Here is a 16,233-nt window from a genome sequence, read left to right on the forward strand (position 1 = left end):
ATTTTCACATATCCTTAGAGGTCTGTGCATACAGCTGTAGACACTGTGTGTGCCTGTTCAAGTCCTGGCACTGAAGGCATTATTATTTTGTTGTAAAAATGTACCTCTGTACCAGGATACATAGGGCTGCTCCCATGACAGAGATGATGTTTCCACTTGGCTATCACCTAAGAAAAATTCTGACATCACTAGACACTTGTTTCTCTCCAGTGTCTTTCCAGCCTAGGGCCATCCATCTAACTTCTTACAGACACCTGAATTCCATGTAAGCCTCCCTGGGTCCCAGTTAAATAAATGCATACTGGTCTGCTCGGTAGGAAAACTGTTAAATGTTGCTATCCTATGACAAAGCATTCAAATCCTCAGTATGTGTCTGGCTTTGTTAAATGTAATTGATACCTCTGAAAAAAAAGGGCAGAGGCATTTTCTTTCTCTTTTCTCTACTAGTAGTTCAGAAAGATTGAAGTGCTTATTCACAGAATGATAAACTAGATGAATGAGATTAGCTTTGTGGGTTCCTTCTGTTGTTTCTCCTTCTTTAAGAAAAAGAGTCCTCTAAAAGGCAAATTTGGCACATCTAGATAATGCATCTGCCCTGAGTTTGTTCTCAAGAGAGAATGTGCTCTTCCACTTAGATCAAGAGAGCAGGGAAAGCTTTTTCCCTCTAGTGTAGAAACCAGTTTGTCAGCTCTTCACAATGCTAAGACAAAGAAACTGGAGTGAATTCTCCACAATAAGCTTACATTTTTGATTTAAATCCTGAAGCTAAGTGTTGTGTGCTGCATCTTGCACACAGTGTAAGTCAGACCAGACTCGTTCACCCAGCCAGATGTCCTGCTAGTCCTGGCCATCACAGAAAACTGACAAAATTCAACAACTGTTTTTTCCTTTTTTTTTTTTTAACATATATTTATATGTCTTCAAGCAAAAATATTTATTTTTGAACATATGCTTGTTTAGCACCACATGCACAGTATGCTTTTGATATGACTGCAGTATTTATGGGTTTCTTTTTAGCCTCTTTTGACCATGCTTCTTATATTGTTGTTATACTCCAGTCCTGTTTACCCTTTTCTTTCTCTTGGCAGTCATAGGAGAGGTGATAGAAAGACTTTATAAGAGTTAAAATACTTCAGTTTGACATGGGAAAAAAACCTTCAAAAAACATGAATCTTTGTTCAATTGATAGATGGCTGGTGGCTTAAGCAATCAATACAATCCAGCATATTTATCATTAATTTGTACTTACATGAAGAAAACACAGAAACAAACAACAGAAACCAAGAACTATACTCAAGCTATCACCTAAAGAAGTGTTTTTTAAGCTTTGTTTTTATCACCTACACTAACACTTATGCAATGTCCAGGTGATAAAACAATTAAAAACTTGGAGTCAAATTCTCACTTGTTAGAAGCATTGTAAATGACCTTCTGGAAGCAGGTACTGAGAAACAGAAACCTTTGCTACAACTGGGAAAATACCTGATCTTTTGGTTTGATGGTTTAAAAAAAAAAAAAGAACAAAATGTGATTTTACCCAAACTAAAAGCATGTAATTTCTGAGTGCATTTTTTTTTTTTGCTTGAAAAGTGGAAAGAGAATTAAGGACATTGAATTATGTGCTTAATATATGAATTATCAAAAAGTATTTAAATAGAAAGAGATATTTAACGTTCAGACTTTCTAAATATCCTCTCCTTTTGATAGCTGAAGAATAATTTTTAAGGTGTTTGAGGAGGTCCACCTTACATTCTTTAAAACAAAAATCACCTAGCAGTTACAGTATTTTGCCCAGTTCTGATCTTTATGATGACTTCAGATTTAGAGACCCTACCACAGTAACTAATCTCATATCAAACTTAAATGTGTAGCCCCTTTCCTTCTTTAAGAAGAACTATGAGCAAAATCACCCAGGAATACAGAAACTAATGCCTTAAGAGTGCGTGTGGCTGGAGAAGTGGAATTCAAATGACAGCTAGCTTTGAATTTATCTGCTTACCTGATAATAATCCTAGATGTTTTCCCTCAAAATACACTGTTGTTTGGTATTCCATAGGTATTATTGGTGGGCTAGGGTTTAGGAACTGTGGGCATTCTTCTTCCTGGGGAGACAAACATTTTACACATTATTCAAAATAAATGTCTTATCACAACAAGCTCCGATGGCCTTCGGACAATGGAATGATTGTTCTAAAGAACTTTATGCTTAAAATACAGTGACAGATTTGATTACACCCTTTCAAATTAGACATGCTAAAAATGACTACAGCATATGTCAAAGCTGTGGGTGATTATCTTTCCCAGCCTTGAAATCCTGTTCCTCCCATTGAAGCAAAATAGTAAAAGGAACAAAAATATCCTTTCAGGAGTTATTCAGTCTCACTGCCCCTCCTCAATCACACCCTTAAATTCCCACCCCCGCACTGTCACTAAAAAAATCTCACACTTCTGGAGTTAACTTCAGAGTCATTTAAAAATCCCCAATTCAACCAACGGATATGAGAAAAAAAGCAAAGAAAATATTGAAGTTTTCTAATAAAAACCTAATAAATTTTATTTTTAAACATTACCATATTTTGTTTGATCACATCCTCTGTTGAAGAGGACTCTTCACAGATATGTCTCTTCCAGTCCCACTGGCAATTCCATCTATTGCTTGCACAGGAATAGCATCTACAAATATAACATGATAGTCATGACAAACTGTCAGGTTTCTTCCCCCACTGACAAAAAAAGTAAATTAAATTCCATCTTTATTCATGGAGAGTAGATCAATCTGCTACAGAGTCCTTACTACATTAAGCCGAAAATCGAATAGCAAGAACAGTTTGAGAACCCCCCAAAGCTACTTTCTTCTCAAACATAAGCAAGGATCAGAAAACCATAGCACCTCTCACAAACTTTGAGACTGGGTCCAAGAAGAAAGGAAACGATCTTGATCAACCTTCATACGTCAGGTTGAATAATGCAGGGTTTGAGTTGGCTGTTTGTCCTGGGGCAGTAACATCTCAAGTGGGGAAGATGACGGGGGCAGAGTCAGCTTTGATCATCATATTTGAATGTACCACAACCCAAAGCTCCAAGCTAACATTTGTGGCAACACATAGTAAATGGATGTCCACAGAGCTCACCTGCAGATACTTTAGATACTACCAAAGATGGAAGCCCAATGAACTTGCCTTTAATTGTATGTGCCATGAACATTCACATTGCAAGTGCTTTACATTACCAGCTTCAACCATTTTTAAAATCCATTAAAGTGTAAGAAAAAAGGAATTAAGACACTGGAAAAAGGCTTAATTATGAGATGATTCAGTAACTCAGCTGCCAGTTATCTGAAACACCATGCCACAGAATCTAAACACCTCAGTTAAGAAGCTGAAATACTTACGGCTGGTTTTCATACAGATTCATTGCTTCTTCACAGTCATAAAAAGGGTAAGTATGTGATGCAAAAAATATATCATTCTCTCTAAAGGTTAACCGTAATGTAACTGAAACATGATCTATCACAAAAGAAAAAGAAAAAAAGTTATCTAAGTGGTTGTTGAATTCTTTAGCTCTTGAGCAGAATGATACAATAATAATACTTTTATAGGACAGGCAAATATTTAACTACACAGTTGACACTCTGGATCTCATGACCTCTTATACTTTAGATTTATGAGCCCTGCTTTGTCTTTTTAACCTCTAAAATTTTTCAGCAAATGGTTTTCAGAAGAAAAGCAGAGATGGGATAAATGGAAGGAGCAAAATTACAGAATAGTTTTGCTTTATGGAAGTGTTTCTCAGTGGTACTATCATCATGCTAGAATATTAAAGAGTCTAAAAGCATACGGAAAACTGAGTAAGAAGGTAACTGAACACAGATGAAAACTGGCACGAGAACAGTCATTTTAAATCAAAGATTCTCTTAAATATGAATATGTCTTCATGTAAAATTACTTGTTTCATTTGTGGATTAAAACTGTCATTGTCATGTGAATTGAAACAAGTGGTCCTTGCAGTTAATGCCCAACAATGCTTGCAATGCTAAGTTACTACAGTCACTTGTGATCTTCAGTTTGCCATACGCAATTTCCCCACAAATGTACTTATCTGGATCATTACTGAGCTGAGAGTGGAAAATTTATCTTTAGAAACTGATGCTTTCCTCAGTGAAGCTGTTTGAAATACCTTTTGCAGAAATCATTAAGCCCTTGTGACAAGCTATTTCACAAGCTATTAGGGCAACTTCAAACTCTGCTTTCCTTTAACAGGTTCTTGAAGACCATGAGCAGCATGACTGGAAGTCACTTTTGCCTGCACTGGGTTCCGTTAAATATTCTGGACTGGTAGAAATGCCAGGGGGTTTCCTAAAAACAGGACTGGAAAAAAGCATCCCTCTTCTCTAGAAATATCACATTCCTTTTGGAATGACCATGACTCCAGCAACTTGGGTTATTCTAAACTCAACAGGGTTTTTTAGCAGTAAGTGGTCAGCTCTGGACTTTTTGTCACATGCTGTCAGGAACCACTGCCTGTGTTAATAACTGTCTGCCTTCTGCTGAAGTGTCTGCCAAGCTTCTGAACATCTTGATATTATTTTTGAACATTCTTTCAGATGGATCCCTGTGGGACAAACTCAGGGAGGTGTAGTATTTCTTGGTGACTTGGTTACTCTAATGCCATTCCTGACAGGTTTCTAGTCTTACATTTTATGCTGGAAGATGTCAAGCTGTCATATTTATCAACTTAGTCTCTCTATGTGTTACTTTTCAAAATATTTAGGGAATGTGAATTGGCCCTAAGTAAAGGAGTGCTGTTTTAACACTTTGCACAGTCTGATACCTTGACACACCCCAGCTATTTTAAAACTTAAGAGAGATTTTAACAGCATTGCTCTTTGCACAACTAAAACTGGATTTTGACCTGCTTAAGAGAATCGAAGATTGTCTTAAAAAGTGCTTCCAAGTACCACTCTGACACTTCAGGGCAGGTTTGGTACATAAAAGAAAGCTATCCACAGGGACTGCCTCTATACAGGATGTGAGAACACTTTTTTTTGTTTGTTTAAATTTGACCACTTAATAATCTGTGCTGTGTCACCGGTTTTATCCCATGTGTTTATGTATCAAGATATATGGACTAAAGGCACAAATAAAGCACCATCTAGGAAACAGCACAAGAATTATGGTTGGCAACAGACCTTAAGCATATAATCAGTGGTTCAGAACAATGATACAGCCGTTAATTATACGATCGCATATTTTTCCACTGGTCATACTATTACAGAAGCTGCAGGGCACATAGTAGAAGAGGCAGGTTTTATGACAGAAAGGACAACCTTGTGACATGGACCAGAAAACAAGCCACTGAACTATGGCTGAGCAGAGCAAAACTAAGACAAGAAAACTTGTGCATATGCTGCTCTTCTGGCTTCACAACATGGAGTGATTAGATTAAGATTAGAGTAATTGGGTTTTGCTTGTTTGGGACACAGCACCCCTTCTTCAGGTAGAAACACTGGAGATTGGTACAACTTGTGAAAACAGCAATGGAAAAAGTCTGAGTAAAAATTTATTTTTTTTTTTCAAATTAATGTTTGACTGGACAAAGATCAACAATAGGCTATTTGAGGCAAAGGACTGGAAGAAGAAAAAAATGTGCATGCAGTTCATATAAAAGAATCACATTGGAAACAGGGGTTTGCGTTCCTTCCTTTTATTATACATGGCAGGTAGCAAAATTTCTTTACCTTGACCTTCTGGTGTTGGAGGAATTACTTTAGGTGGACCACAGATAATAACCCCTTCATTTAATTGAGCAGGATGGGTTGTTTCACCAAATGTACACAAAAGCTGGTCATTGCTGTTCAAAGCTGGCAGTGGACTTACAGTCAGTTTCACCTGCAAACAATATATAAAAAAGGTAAAATGTTTGAAAGAAATTAACCAAGGCCCAGTATGATTTATGGCCAGAGAATTTTCAGCGGCTTTTTTTTTTCCCCAACCAAAGGTGATATTTTGGCTAGTACCATAGATGATGGTTCTCCTTTTCAATTTTAATTTGTTCCCGACTACTAATCTTTTCTTCTTATCTTTCTACCACTTTTCCAGATGGGTCTATGTTGAATTAAACTGTCACAAACACCTCTTGTCCTGTCAGTGCACTAGATCAGGACAAAAATGTCTGTACAGATACACCCACAGCTTTTCGTTCTTGTACACAGCATCCATGTTAAGCAACAGTAAACAGAGCAGTTAACACTTAAAACTTGAAGAACTTAATTAAAATTACATTAACCGTAGGTGTTATTAGTCAAGAACGAAACCAAGGCTGGATAGGCTGGAAAAGCTGGAGTTTGAAAGGGCTGAGTAGAAAAATGGTCTTCACAAGAGTGAATATACATGAAAACAAAACAAAACAAAACAAAACAAAACCCACAAATGGTGATATGTATTGTTACTACCGAAAAAGAATTTCTGAGAGAGTGATGGTGAGATCTTAACCTTTTCAAGGAAATTATCGATACAGTGTACATGTTAGAAACTAAAAGGAAAACAAACAAACAAACAAACAAACAAAACAAGAAAGGGAAAACTTAGCAAGTGAAGAGGAAAAAATTGAAATGAAATTTTGGATGCCTTCCTTGATGTGATGTGATGTTTCTGGCGTGTTTATTATACTGTTTAACTTTTTCCATTTTGTATGAAAAGAAATAGTAATCATCCTTTTTCCACTGAAACTGGTCCGCTGTCTCATGAGCTGCAATGCTTTTTGGCGAGTAAAGTAATCACGAGAAGAAGGCGACACTGGTAATATTGAAGGTTGCATGCAGATGCTCATTTGAAGTTGGGCTTGTTTTTGTTGTTTAGATATTTTGATATTACTTGATATTCTGATATGAGGCACCGAAGACTTGTCAACACAAGTTGACAAGATCTGAACTCAGAAGAGGTGTGGATTTTAAGTGGGCTATTTACATTCTACTAGCATTTTTATTCAACATAGAGATGGCCTTAACAGAATGCTGTTTACATCCTTTATGAATGAAATTAAACTAACTTGAATTAACATCTCTTTCTGCTTAAGAAGGATCAAAAGTCATTTAGTTACTTTACTCAAAATTAACCTGATTTGACTTGCTGAGCACCACCAGGAAGTCCTCAGTCTTCGTTGGCATGCTCCATTTGGAATCAGAGCAAGCTCTTACACCTTGGTCACACTCCAAACACTCAGTTTTGTTGCCACAGAGCAGTTTTGCATGCTGAATTTACCTCCTCCATGTATGCAAGCAAACTTTGCTGTGTAGGCAATTCCACTGCTGATTTTAAAGAAACAGCTTATGACTTTGCTACTTACTTAAGTTTATGCTCAAGTAAGCTGAAAGAGGATGCAAGGGCAGCACGAAATCTCCCCTATCAATTACCTTTTATGGGCTATACAATATTGTGTAACACTTTCATAATATTCACTCTAAGTGCTTTGTCATCCACACTAATGCATCACTGTGGTTTACAGAGAAGGTGAAAAGAGCATTTCTTAGGAGAAAACATGAACTGCAACCCACAAGAAGAGCAGGCAAGAAAGAGCACTGTGAAAAACACCAAAGACTGAGATACCCAAAACACTTTATATTTCCTGTCACCACCATGCATAAAGAAACGCAGATATTCCTTTGTCTGGTAGTCACATCAGCATGTTTTAAGAACAAGTAGGGAAAGCATTTTCCTGTCATACCATAGCAGGGGCTCTGCGACTCATGTTTCGAGGGTCTGCACTAATGATAGTAACGCACGTGCCTCTTGGACTCCAGAGCCAGTGGTTCTCCTTATCAGCTGTTCCACAGTCTGCCCTCTTTGTGCACCTGACAAAATAGGAACAAAACCGAAAGCAAAACAGTATTATAGCTGGACTCAGTTCTGTGAACAATGCAACAATTCTGGAATTAGAGACTGAAATTACAACACAAGATGACTGGGAATTTGCTTTAATATTGACTATTCAGGTTGTTATCAGAGGACTTTTGAAGGAATAATTGATGGAGTAAGTATTGACTGTGTTTGAGATATAAAAAGCAAGTGGAGAAACATATGTATATGTTGCACACTACCTAGGATTAGACAACTCAAACTTATAGACACGCAATCATATTTTACGTAGCATCAAAAGGAGAATGGAGCCATCTTCTGAAACTAGGCTGATTAATCTTCATTTTAATACATAACAAACTCCTGGAGGAGTGGGCACAGACTGTTTTTTTCAGTAGTTCAAGTGGATGACACCCGTGTGTTAGCAGTAAGAAGACATCTGACTCATGAGGGTAGAAATGCAACAGAGAAGTATTGCTGGGGGTGCACAGGGAAATGCTGTTCTCCTGGTGAATGGTTTTATTGACTCCTGCCACTAGTTAAGATCTCTTTCTGCCTGGGCACCCTTGCCATTGCAGGAAGACAACAGTGGCTGTGCAGCCTCACCAAAAGCACTGGGAGATTTTCCCAGCTCCCCTACAGGAAGAATTGAAAGGAGAGATGCTGCAGGACAGAAGCTGCACATGTGGCTACAAAAGCCTGACGAAGGGTTGGGGGGATCTCATACATATTCTTTTCATCCTGTGCAATGCTTGGGAGAAAACTCTGTAGCATCTCTATCTGCTGTAACACAAGTCTATTAACTCATCAGGGACTTCAGTACAGCACAGTTGCTGCACAGTTCTGCCTGCCCTACCCTAAGGATACCATTTACGTATGAAGTCTGCATTCATATAATGTGTCCCTAAACACACAATTAAGCACTGCATGCCTTCACGAGACAGAACTTGGTGCAGGTAAGAAAAACTTTAGAAATTATGCACTGCTTTTTCTTTTTCTGATAGAAGAAATACTACCAAATGCAAAAATTCATGTTTGCCTGTTCTCAAAGATCATTAATACTTCAAGTTATTGAGGTCAGTGGTCATATCAGAAACCTGAAGGGAAATCTAGGGAAAATTGCCTTTTGTATGATATATGACACTGCCTTCAACTCCCAGTAGCCCAGGAGGAGTTCGAGTTGTATATTCCAAATCCCCAGGTTTCATCCACCGAAGCTGAAGCCCAGGCTTGAAGAGTTACAGTATATTGCATAAACCTGTATGCAACGCATAAGTTTCTTTGCAGTGCTTTACATTATGCTCCACATCAGGCTGTTAGGTAACTTAATGTGATAGTTCACATTTTCAAGCAGGAAGCTAGAAGTCCGAAATTCATCTGCATACTATAATTAAATAGCCCCTTTGTTCCAACAGCAAGTACTTAGATTCATGAATTCCCAACTGCTCATGCCAAGGGGTTAATTAACTTAGTAGTCAAAAGGAGAGCTGTAAGACTGCTCTTGCCTCTCGCCACTCCAATCAATGCACAGTGTAAAGAAGAGACATCCAGATTTTTTCTAGTTTACATGTGTTTGAATTTTAATTCAGATAACCTCTACAGACAAGTCAGCCAAATGCCAGTTTCTGTTCTCCTGCAATTAGGTGAGAGCTCAATGTAGCTACATGTCTCAGTAGCTGTCATTTATTTAAAAACAGCATTTGATCCATATTCTTTATTTTCAGACATTAGCAATTTTTTCTTTTATGCTCTTTTTTATGTTTTCCTTCTCTACTTAAAATAAATGCTACATTTTTAGGATTTTAAATAAGAAGCACTCTTATTTTCTGGGAAAATATTTAACTGGATGGTTCAGAGAGTCATAAAACTTGCAGTTGCAAGATGTGTGATGATTTTCAGTACCAGCAGAAGCGTATATATTTTCCCAAACTAATGAAATCTGCAGAACTCAACAGGGACTTATTTGTGTGCATGGAAGATTGATACCAACGTCTGTGTGATAAAATTAAATCCCCATCAGGACCGTGAGGCTGAGTACAAAGAGACGGAATTGCTACGCAAAGCAATAACGCAAGGCATGGGTCACATTTTGAGCATCTCAACTGCCTGTGCCCGAAGAACACCTGCAGGACTCACCTGCCTTCTCTCACACACCAGCCACAGTACGGGTCCTTTGCCTGCATACACTTCTCGCAGTCTGAGTATTTGAGGCAGTCCTGTACGGGAAGGAGATGCACCTAGAGAGACAAAAGCAAGACAAACCGTAACGTATCTGAAGAAGGCACATGGAGGCTGAAAAGCTTATGGACGGGGTTGTACAACGTTGTTGCCTGTGCCAGTGGAAGGCTTGATCCAGTGTTACTGTGATCAGAGCGCAGTTTGATTTTTAACAAAATCCATACAAAAATGGAGCCTGGTTATCCCGCCCATCATGACTTAATGAAGTTTAAATTTACACACTTTTCCTTTTCTTTCTCAGTCCAATATTCTCTAATCTCTCTTCAAAGTAACATAGGTCATTGCCATAACCAAGAAAAATGAGAAAGTCTTAAAAACCCAAGGTATCCACCTCCTGCAGGTTAAAGTACTCCTAGAAACCTGCATTACAGCAGCTGCTGCGGAACAGAAACTGCATGAACAGCTCTTCCAATTCAAGAAACAGCTACAGCAGGACATATACCTTCTAAAGGCTAACTTCGTACTGGCTAGATCATTTTTAAATAGAATATCCTCCCCTTCCTGTCATTAGCATGATGATGAAATCATTTGGAAATGTAACTGTAAGTGGCACTTTTAGCCAGGAGGCATTTCAGAAAGTTTGAAAGCCTCAGAGAGCCCGGGTGCTCAGGGTTACTGCACTTTTCCACGCATAGCCCTTCTGCCATGCAATAGATTTACAACAGAAAATGGAAATAATTATGTCAGGAAGCAGCATCGTCAGGTCTCAGTCCCCCAGTAAATACATGGCTTCTGGTTTTGATTTCCTCCGGGGGTGAGAATAAACAATTTCTTTGGTGCCCAGAAAAATGAGTTGGCACATTATCATCCCTTTTAATTGTGCTGCTGAATTGTGCAAGAGGGCAAGGGGACATACCTCTTCCCAGTGCTGTCAGTGACTATACTTCACTTGTGGAGAGTGCAGAAAGCTTACTACAAGATGTAAGCTTTGTTTCTGCTACCTAATCCTCTCATTTAAACCTACTACTGGCAGCTACAAAGCTACTTTGAAAGTCTGAATTTGGCCTTCTTTCACATTAAGAGAGCTCAGCCTGACTCAGTTAAGGAAAATGTCAACATTTGGTAGTTTTCGTGCATTTACTACTACTTAGGCTTATCTTTTTAGTACTTTTCAGGTTGCTGTGTAACTGGAGCTGAGCTACTGGCACACTGCTTCACCAACCAACACTACTCTTGTGAGTAACTTAATATCCAGTGAATGGCTTTTCTATGACAAAGTGTTTGTTTCATAATTCTGGCAGGCAGAAACAAGCCCCTTGCTGTCTCTGCATGTTTTATGTAAACTGAATGGATTTTAAAGAACAGCAGCTCAGCTTACGGTCATCTTCAAAATGCAGAGAAACTAATTTTAGAGATTTTCTAATAGTAGGTCTTAGCCAGAGAGAGTGGCAAAAGCTAAAACAAGCAGAGAAGCTGGTGAGAATAGTGACTGTCACAGGCTTCAGTTTTACTCCTGATATGGGATGTATCAGAAGGAATTTGGGATCCTACCACTTCTGTTTATTTTAATGAGCTACAGTGAGTACGGCAAGGGTGGTGTGGTCCTTTCCAGCCTCAAGGGGCTCCTCCTGATGCCTGCCCCAACTCTGGGAGGAGTGGGCTGACTTTTGAAGGCATCTGCTCCAAGCCACCCACTGCTATCAATGCTGTAAGGAGAGGGGGAGGAGAAGTGAAACAGGAAAGCAAGCGCCGACTTCTCACTACGATTCTTAACCTCTGTATCATTCCTCCCCATATTTTCTCTCCATTTGATTCCTTTTTGAAAGTTATCACCCATCACAACATCACTTGTGAGGCAAGTGCTGCATCTGCCAGGCAGGTCAGAATTACGCATGCAGATCAGTGCAGCTATTGTGCCCTTCAGCATTTACCTTCTTTTAAATAACTCCCAGGGCAGGGTTCTGGTACATCTCTTCCCACAACTCACAGCTGTTCTGAAAACAGTAGTGTGTGTTTCAGCATTTATTCCTCTCCCCTCGCTGCTGTCACTTCATTTCTTCCAGCTACGAAGGCCTCCATTCTCCTTTCATCTATCTGACTCTAAAAGTGGGTGGGACTGCTCATTGTAATTAACTCGTGGAGATGACAGTAATGTAATGCCGTGACAGAGCTCCCAAGTTTAGCTATTCATATTTAAGCTGAACAGGTTTTGTAAAAGAAAACTATTATTCCCATTATCTAGAAACGGATGTGTCTATGGGAGCTGCTTGGAAAAAATTAAACTGAAATACCTTCTTTGGCAGAAATTTGCTGCTTTCTGAATTTAAACATCTTGTGGAGATAGAATTATTAGGGACCTTCCTAAATGCTCCATTTCACGCAGACTATCACCAGAAAACTTGTTTTGCTTCAAGGTTGCCCCGCTGCTCATGGCATAGCCTGGTGGGGACCTCAGGGCTTTGAAGCAACGTGCCATCCTGCCACGCGAGGTGCCAGGCTGCCTGGCCTCACACAGACAATTTTGAGGCTTGGAGTTCTGTTCCAAATTTGAGCAGAAGCCAAATTAGAAGTACCAACTAGCACAAAAAAGTGCAGTAACCTCTCTCACACACTGTCACATTGCTAAATGTTTTATCAGTCACTTATCTGGCATGTTTTCCAATGGAGCTTCCAGCCTGAAATCCTTCAGCTAGAATGCAGCATTAGCACTGCAGAAATTTATATTAATCTTTTATAAAACAGGAAGAGAACATGCTTCCCTCACCATCTTCCCTAATACTCCACTTTCACAGTTATCATCGTTCTCTCCTTGCTACTGGGACCAGCACGTTTCCCGTGTCCCACCCAGTGTCCCTGTCAGTGCTGCAAACAGTGGCAGTTTGTCCGTCACCCACCCTGTCCCAGAGAGCTGCTGGTCCATGTGTGTGAGCCTGGCAGCTCCAGCGACTGCAGAGGGAAATGTCAGGAGCAGGTTACAGCCAGAAGTCTGGCATCTTTCTCTTCTCCTCCTTTCCTTTCTGCTTTCTTTTTTCCTTTACAAGTCTCCATTGTGGCAGCTGAGAGAAGGGGAACTGAGAAGAGACTGCCTGTTCCTTTCAGAGCAAAGTCTGACCTTTCCTGCTGCACCAGCATACAAGGGTGTTTCCCAACACTGTAATTCTTTCCATTGCTTCTTAGTTTTTGACAGCAAGACTCATGAAAACCCTTGGCAGCCTTACAGATGTGTAAATGCTATTACGTCAGCCACCAGCATCCCAAATCCTGAAATGCTCTTGCAAAGGCCCGATGGCAGCTTGAGCATCCTCCCTGACATGCAGCTGCCTGACCCTGCGATGTTCTGGTGCCAAACATCACAACTTCATCCTTCTTACAGACCCTGTGAGAGAGCTTCAGAGGGCAACTTACCACCTCCCATTCCCAATCTTGAACATTAAGGATAAAACCAAGGGACAGTCAAGCAATTAAGCCCATTAGCCTGGACTCTTCATTTTTGGAGAGACCTTGACGCCAGAAGAACTGGCAACACTGAAAAGATGAAGGAACCCTCTTTGCTTAGCTTTACAGGCATCTACAGACCTCCTGCTCACCTCTGCTGGAGGGAGAAGGGGGGGCTGAAGCTGGTAAAAGGTATTTTCATCCACCTCCTACCCCCAGCAGCACTTTCAGTTACTTGTAATATTCTGCTTTCCTTCTGCCTGTAAAGGTGCACGCACAAACACAGGGTGGGGGCAGCCCCACTGACTTAGGGTGGTTTCCAGGAATGAGAGAAATTCCAATCTCAGGTAAAGTCACAGAGAAAGTTAGACTGAACCTGGTCCTTAAAAAGAGAGGGATACGCTACCTTGTCTGTGGTCATCACATATAGATTTTCTTGGGTTTTGTCAAGAACCAGGTCATTCTTTATGGGTTTATTTAGTTCAATAGTAAGAGAGCTGTACTCAGTTGCAGTGGATGACAGGAACACCTGTTTCATGGAAGAAAGAAAAGTGGTAAAGGTTGCTCTTTTTTCAATTATCACTATCGAAAATGCTGTGTTTACTCAAGTTCACAAATCCATATCGGAGAAAACATTTCAATTTGAAGTATTTAGCATCAAAAGCAGCAAGTACAGCAGAAAAGTAATGGAAAAAAAATTGCTCACTGCTCACAATAGCTAATATTTGCATTGATTTTTTCTGAAATACTGATTTATTTGAGTGCTGTAAAATTCAAATTCTCGACTTGGAGCCTCTGCACTTGAAAGTGTTCAAATTTGCTGACCTCCCTTACAATAACCAATTGTATCAGCTTCAAATTTCAAACTGCAGAGTGGCACACGGCCATCACTTCCCTTCAACAAAATGACATGCACGGTGTAACAGTCCTGATATTTTAACTCTGCAGACACAGAGACCCTTGAACCACAAGCCCCAGAGTCAATTTACCAGAGCTCCAACTTTAGCTTTATTTTGTGTCTTTGAGCAACCTGGTCTGGTGGGAGGTGTCCCTGCCCACGGTGGGGGGTTGGAACTGCGTGGTCTTTAAGGTCCCTTCCAACCCAAACCATTCTGTGATTCTATGATCTATATTCTATTCACTCAATGGCCAGAATGATTGCAAAATGAAAAGTTGCTCTTTTTCAAGCATGGGCTTGAACAGAGATAAGGCCAGAGCAGCTGTTAGATTACCTAAGGCTATGAATATAGGGCTCCCAGTAGATATCTAAACCTTTGGGAAAAGTGTTACGCAGGCAATGCTAATTCCAGCTGTGTGTTGGAAAGTGGAGGTACGCAAGAAATGACCTGTTTTTTTTTTTTTTTTTCCTGTTTGAAAGTAAAAATACCAAGTGCCAAGAGAATTTGGTCCTGATACGTGATCTTATAAATCACATTTACTTTTAGAGCATAAGCATGTTATCAGTACAATTTGCAACCTTTTCAACACGCTCTAATTTTTTTAATCAGATTTGTTACCTTAAGAATTTTTCCATCTGAAGTTCCCAGAAACGCCACGGTGTGCCCATTCTCCACAGTCACAGTAACAGCCGTGAGATTCATCCCTTCTTTTTGTAACACCGGCTTCTCTACAACACCATTTTTACTTCCCAAAAGGTACGGTAAGTGTTCAGAGCCACAGGGGAAATTTTTGCTTGCATTCTAATAAGGAAAAGCAATACAGAAGGATGTTAAACATTCAGATCACTAATTCCTAGCTAAGAATGAAGTGCAACCCTATTACCACAATATAATACCCCTCAGACATAGAAGAGCAGAAAGAGAAATGGATTGCCTGGCCATTTTACCCAAGCCAACAAGCAGCCTGCTAATTGCAAACCGCTTCAATGCTTTTGCTTTCCAGGAGGCATGGAGGGAGAATTTTTTTTTGTTTCTCTTTCATTGTAGAAGCACAGATTAAAAAGTAACCACTTTGTTTAATTAGCATGTCATATAGATCAGGTTGACTGATTTTGTTTGGAAGACTGTTTTTATGCTGTTTTGTTTTTTAATTTGCTGTTCTCCATGGAAAAGCAGTCCACCGGCAACCATCTCATGAACTTTCAACACATTCCCTTTTTGACATGCTTTAATCCCAAACTGCAGGAAGATCTACCAGAAGGAAGTTCATCCACACCTTGCCTTTGCTGCTACATTTGGTAATGAGACTCTTTCTGACCAGAAATTCACACCTCCTTCTTGCTGGAAGCCAGGGCCGCTCCACTTGTCACATTCACAATTTCTATATTTGATGCCCATCTCAAGTGCAGGGTACTGCAGTGAGAAATACTGGAGTTTGGAGGCAAAAAGTGTTGGTTTGTTTTCTTATCAGTGTTAGAGGCCTACTGTGTGGAAGGGGCTGTGGCTTCATGAGATAAAGGATTCTGGGTCAATACCAGTACTGACCCAGTATTCCCATGCCCCATCCCTTCAGCTGTTCGCTCCTACCCCTGGGCTGTAGCACACCACTTCTTAAGCTAGGCTCTAGCAACTGCTTATTTAAGTGTGTAACATATTCAGGTTGGGGAATTAAGACATCTTTCTAAGAGCTGGCTGAATTATTTTTAAGGTGATTCAATCCCTCAACCCACTTTAGGGTTGGCTGCAGTAACAAATGGCATGCACAAGTGGGGCTTGGAAACAGGTTGAGTGGTATGGGCAAAAACATCATAAAGTCAACTGAGATGCTGAAAATTGCCTCTTAAAGTCATAGTCATAAAACGAAGATC

At 39.9% G+C, this 16,233-nt stretch overlaps 1 protein-coding gene across 1 annotated transcript in view; it reads right to left on the reverse strand.

The window, feature by feature from the left end:
* The window catches only part of PLXNB2 (plexin B2), a 259,510-nt gene that overhangs the window by 61,179 nt on the left and 182,098 nt on the right, over positions 1–16,233 (reverse strand). The window contains 9 exon segments of the mRNA XM_050708407.1: positions 2,000–2,008; positions 2,010–2,102; positions 2,571–2,673; positions 3,392–3,506; positions 5,738–5,888; positions 7,723–7,849; positions 9,990–10,090; positions 13,873–13,995; positions 14,984–15,166. Coding sequence (XP_050564364.1) covers positions 2,000–2,008; positions 2,010–2,102; positions 2,571–2,673; positions 3,392–3,506; positions 5,738–5,888; positions 7,723–7,849; positions 9,990–10,090; positions 13,873–13,995; positions 14,984–15,166 — 1,005 coding nt within the window.

This window comes from Cygnus atratus, chromosome 1 (genome assembly GCF_013377495.2).
Source record: "Cygnus atratus isolate AKBS03 ecotype Queensland, Australia chromosome 1, CAtr_DNAZoo_HiC_assembly, whole genome shotgun sequence".
In the NCBI taxonomy this organism is placed as follows: Eukaryota; Metazoa; Chordata; class Aves; order Anseriformes; family Anatidae; genus Cygnus; species Cygnus atratus.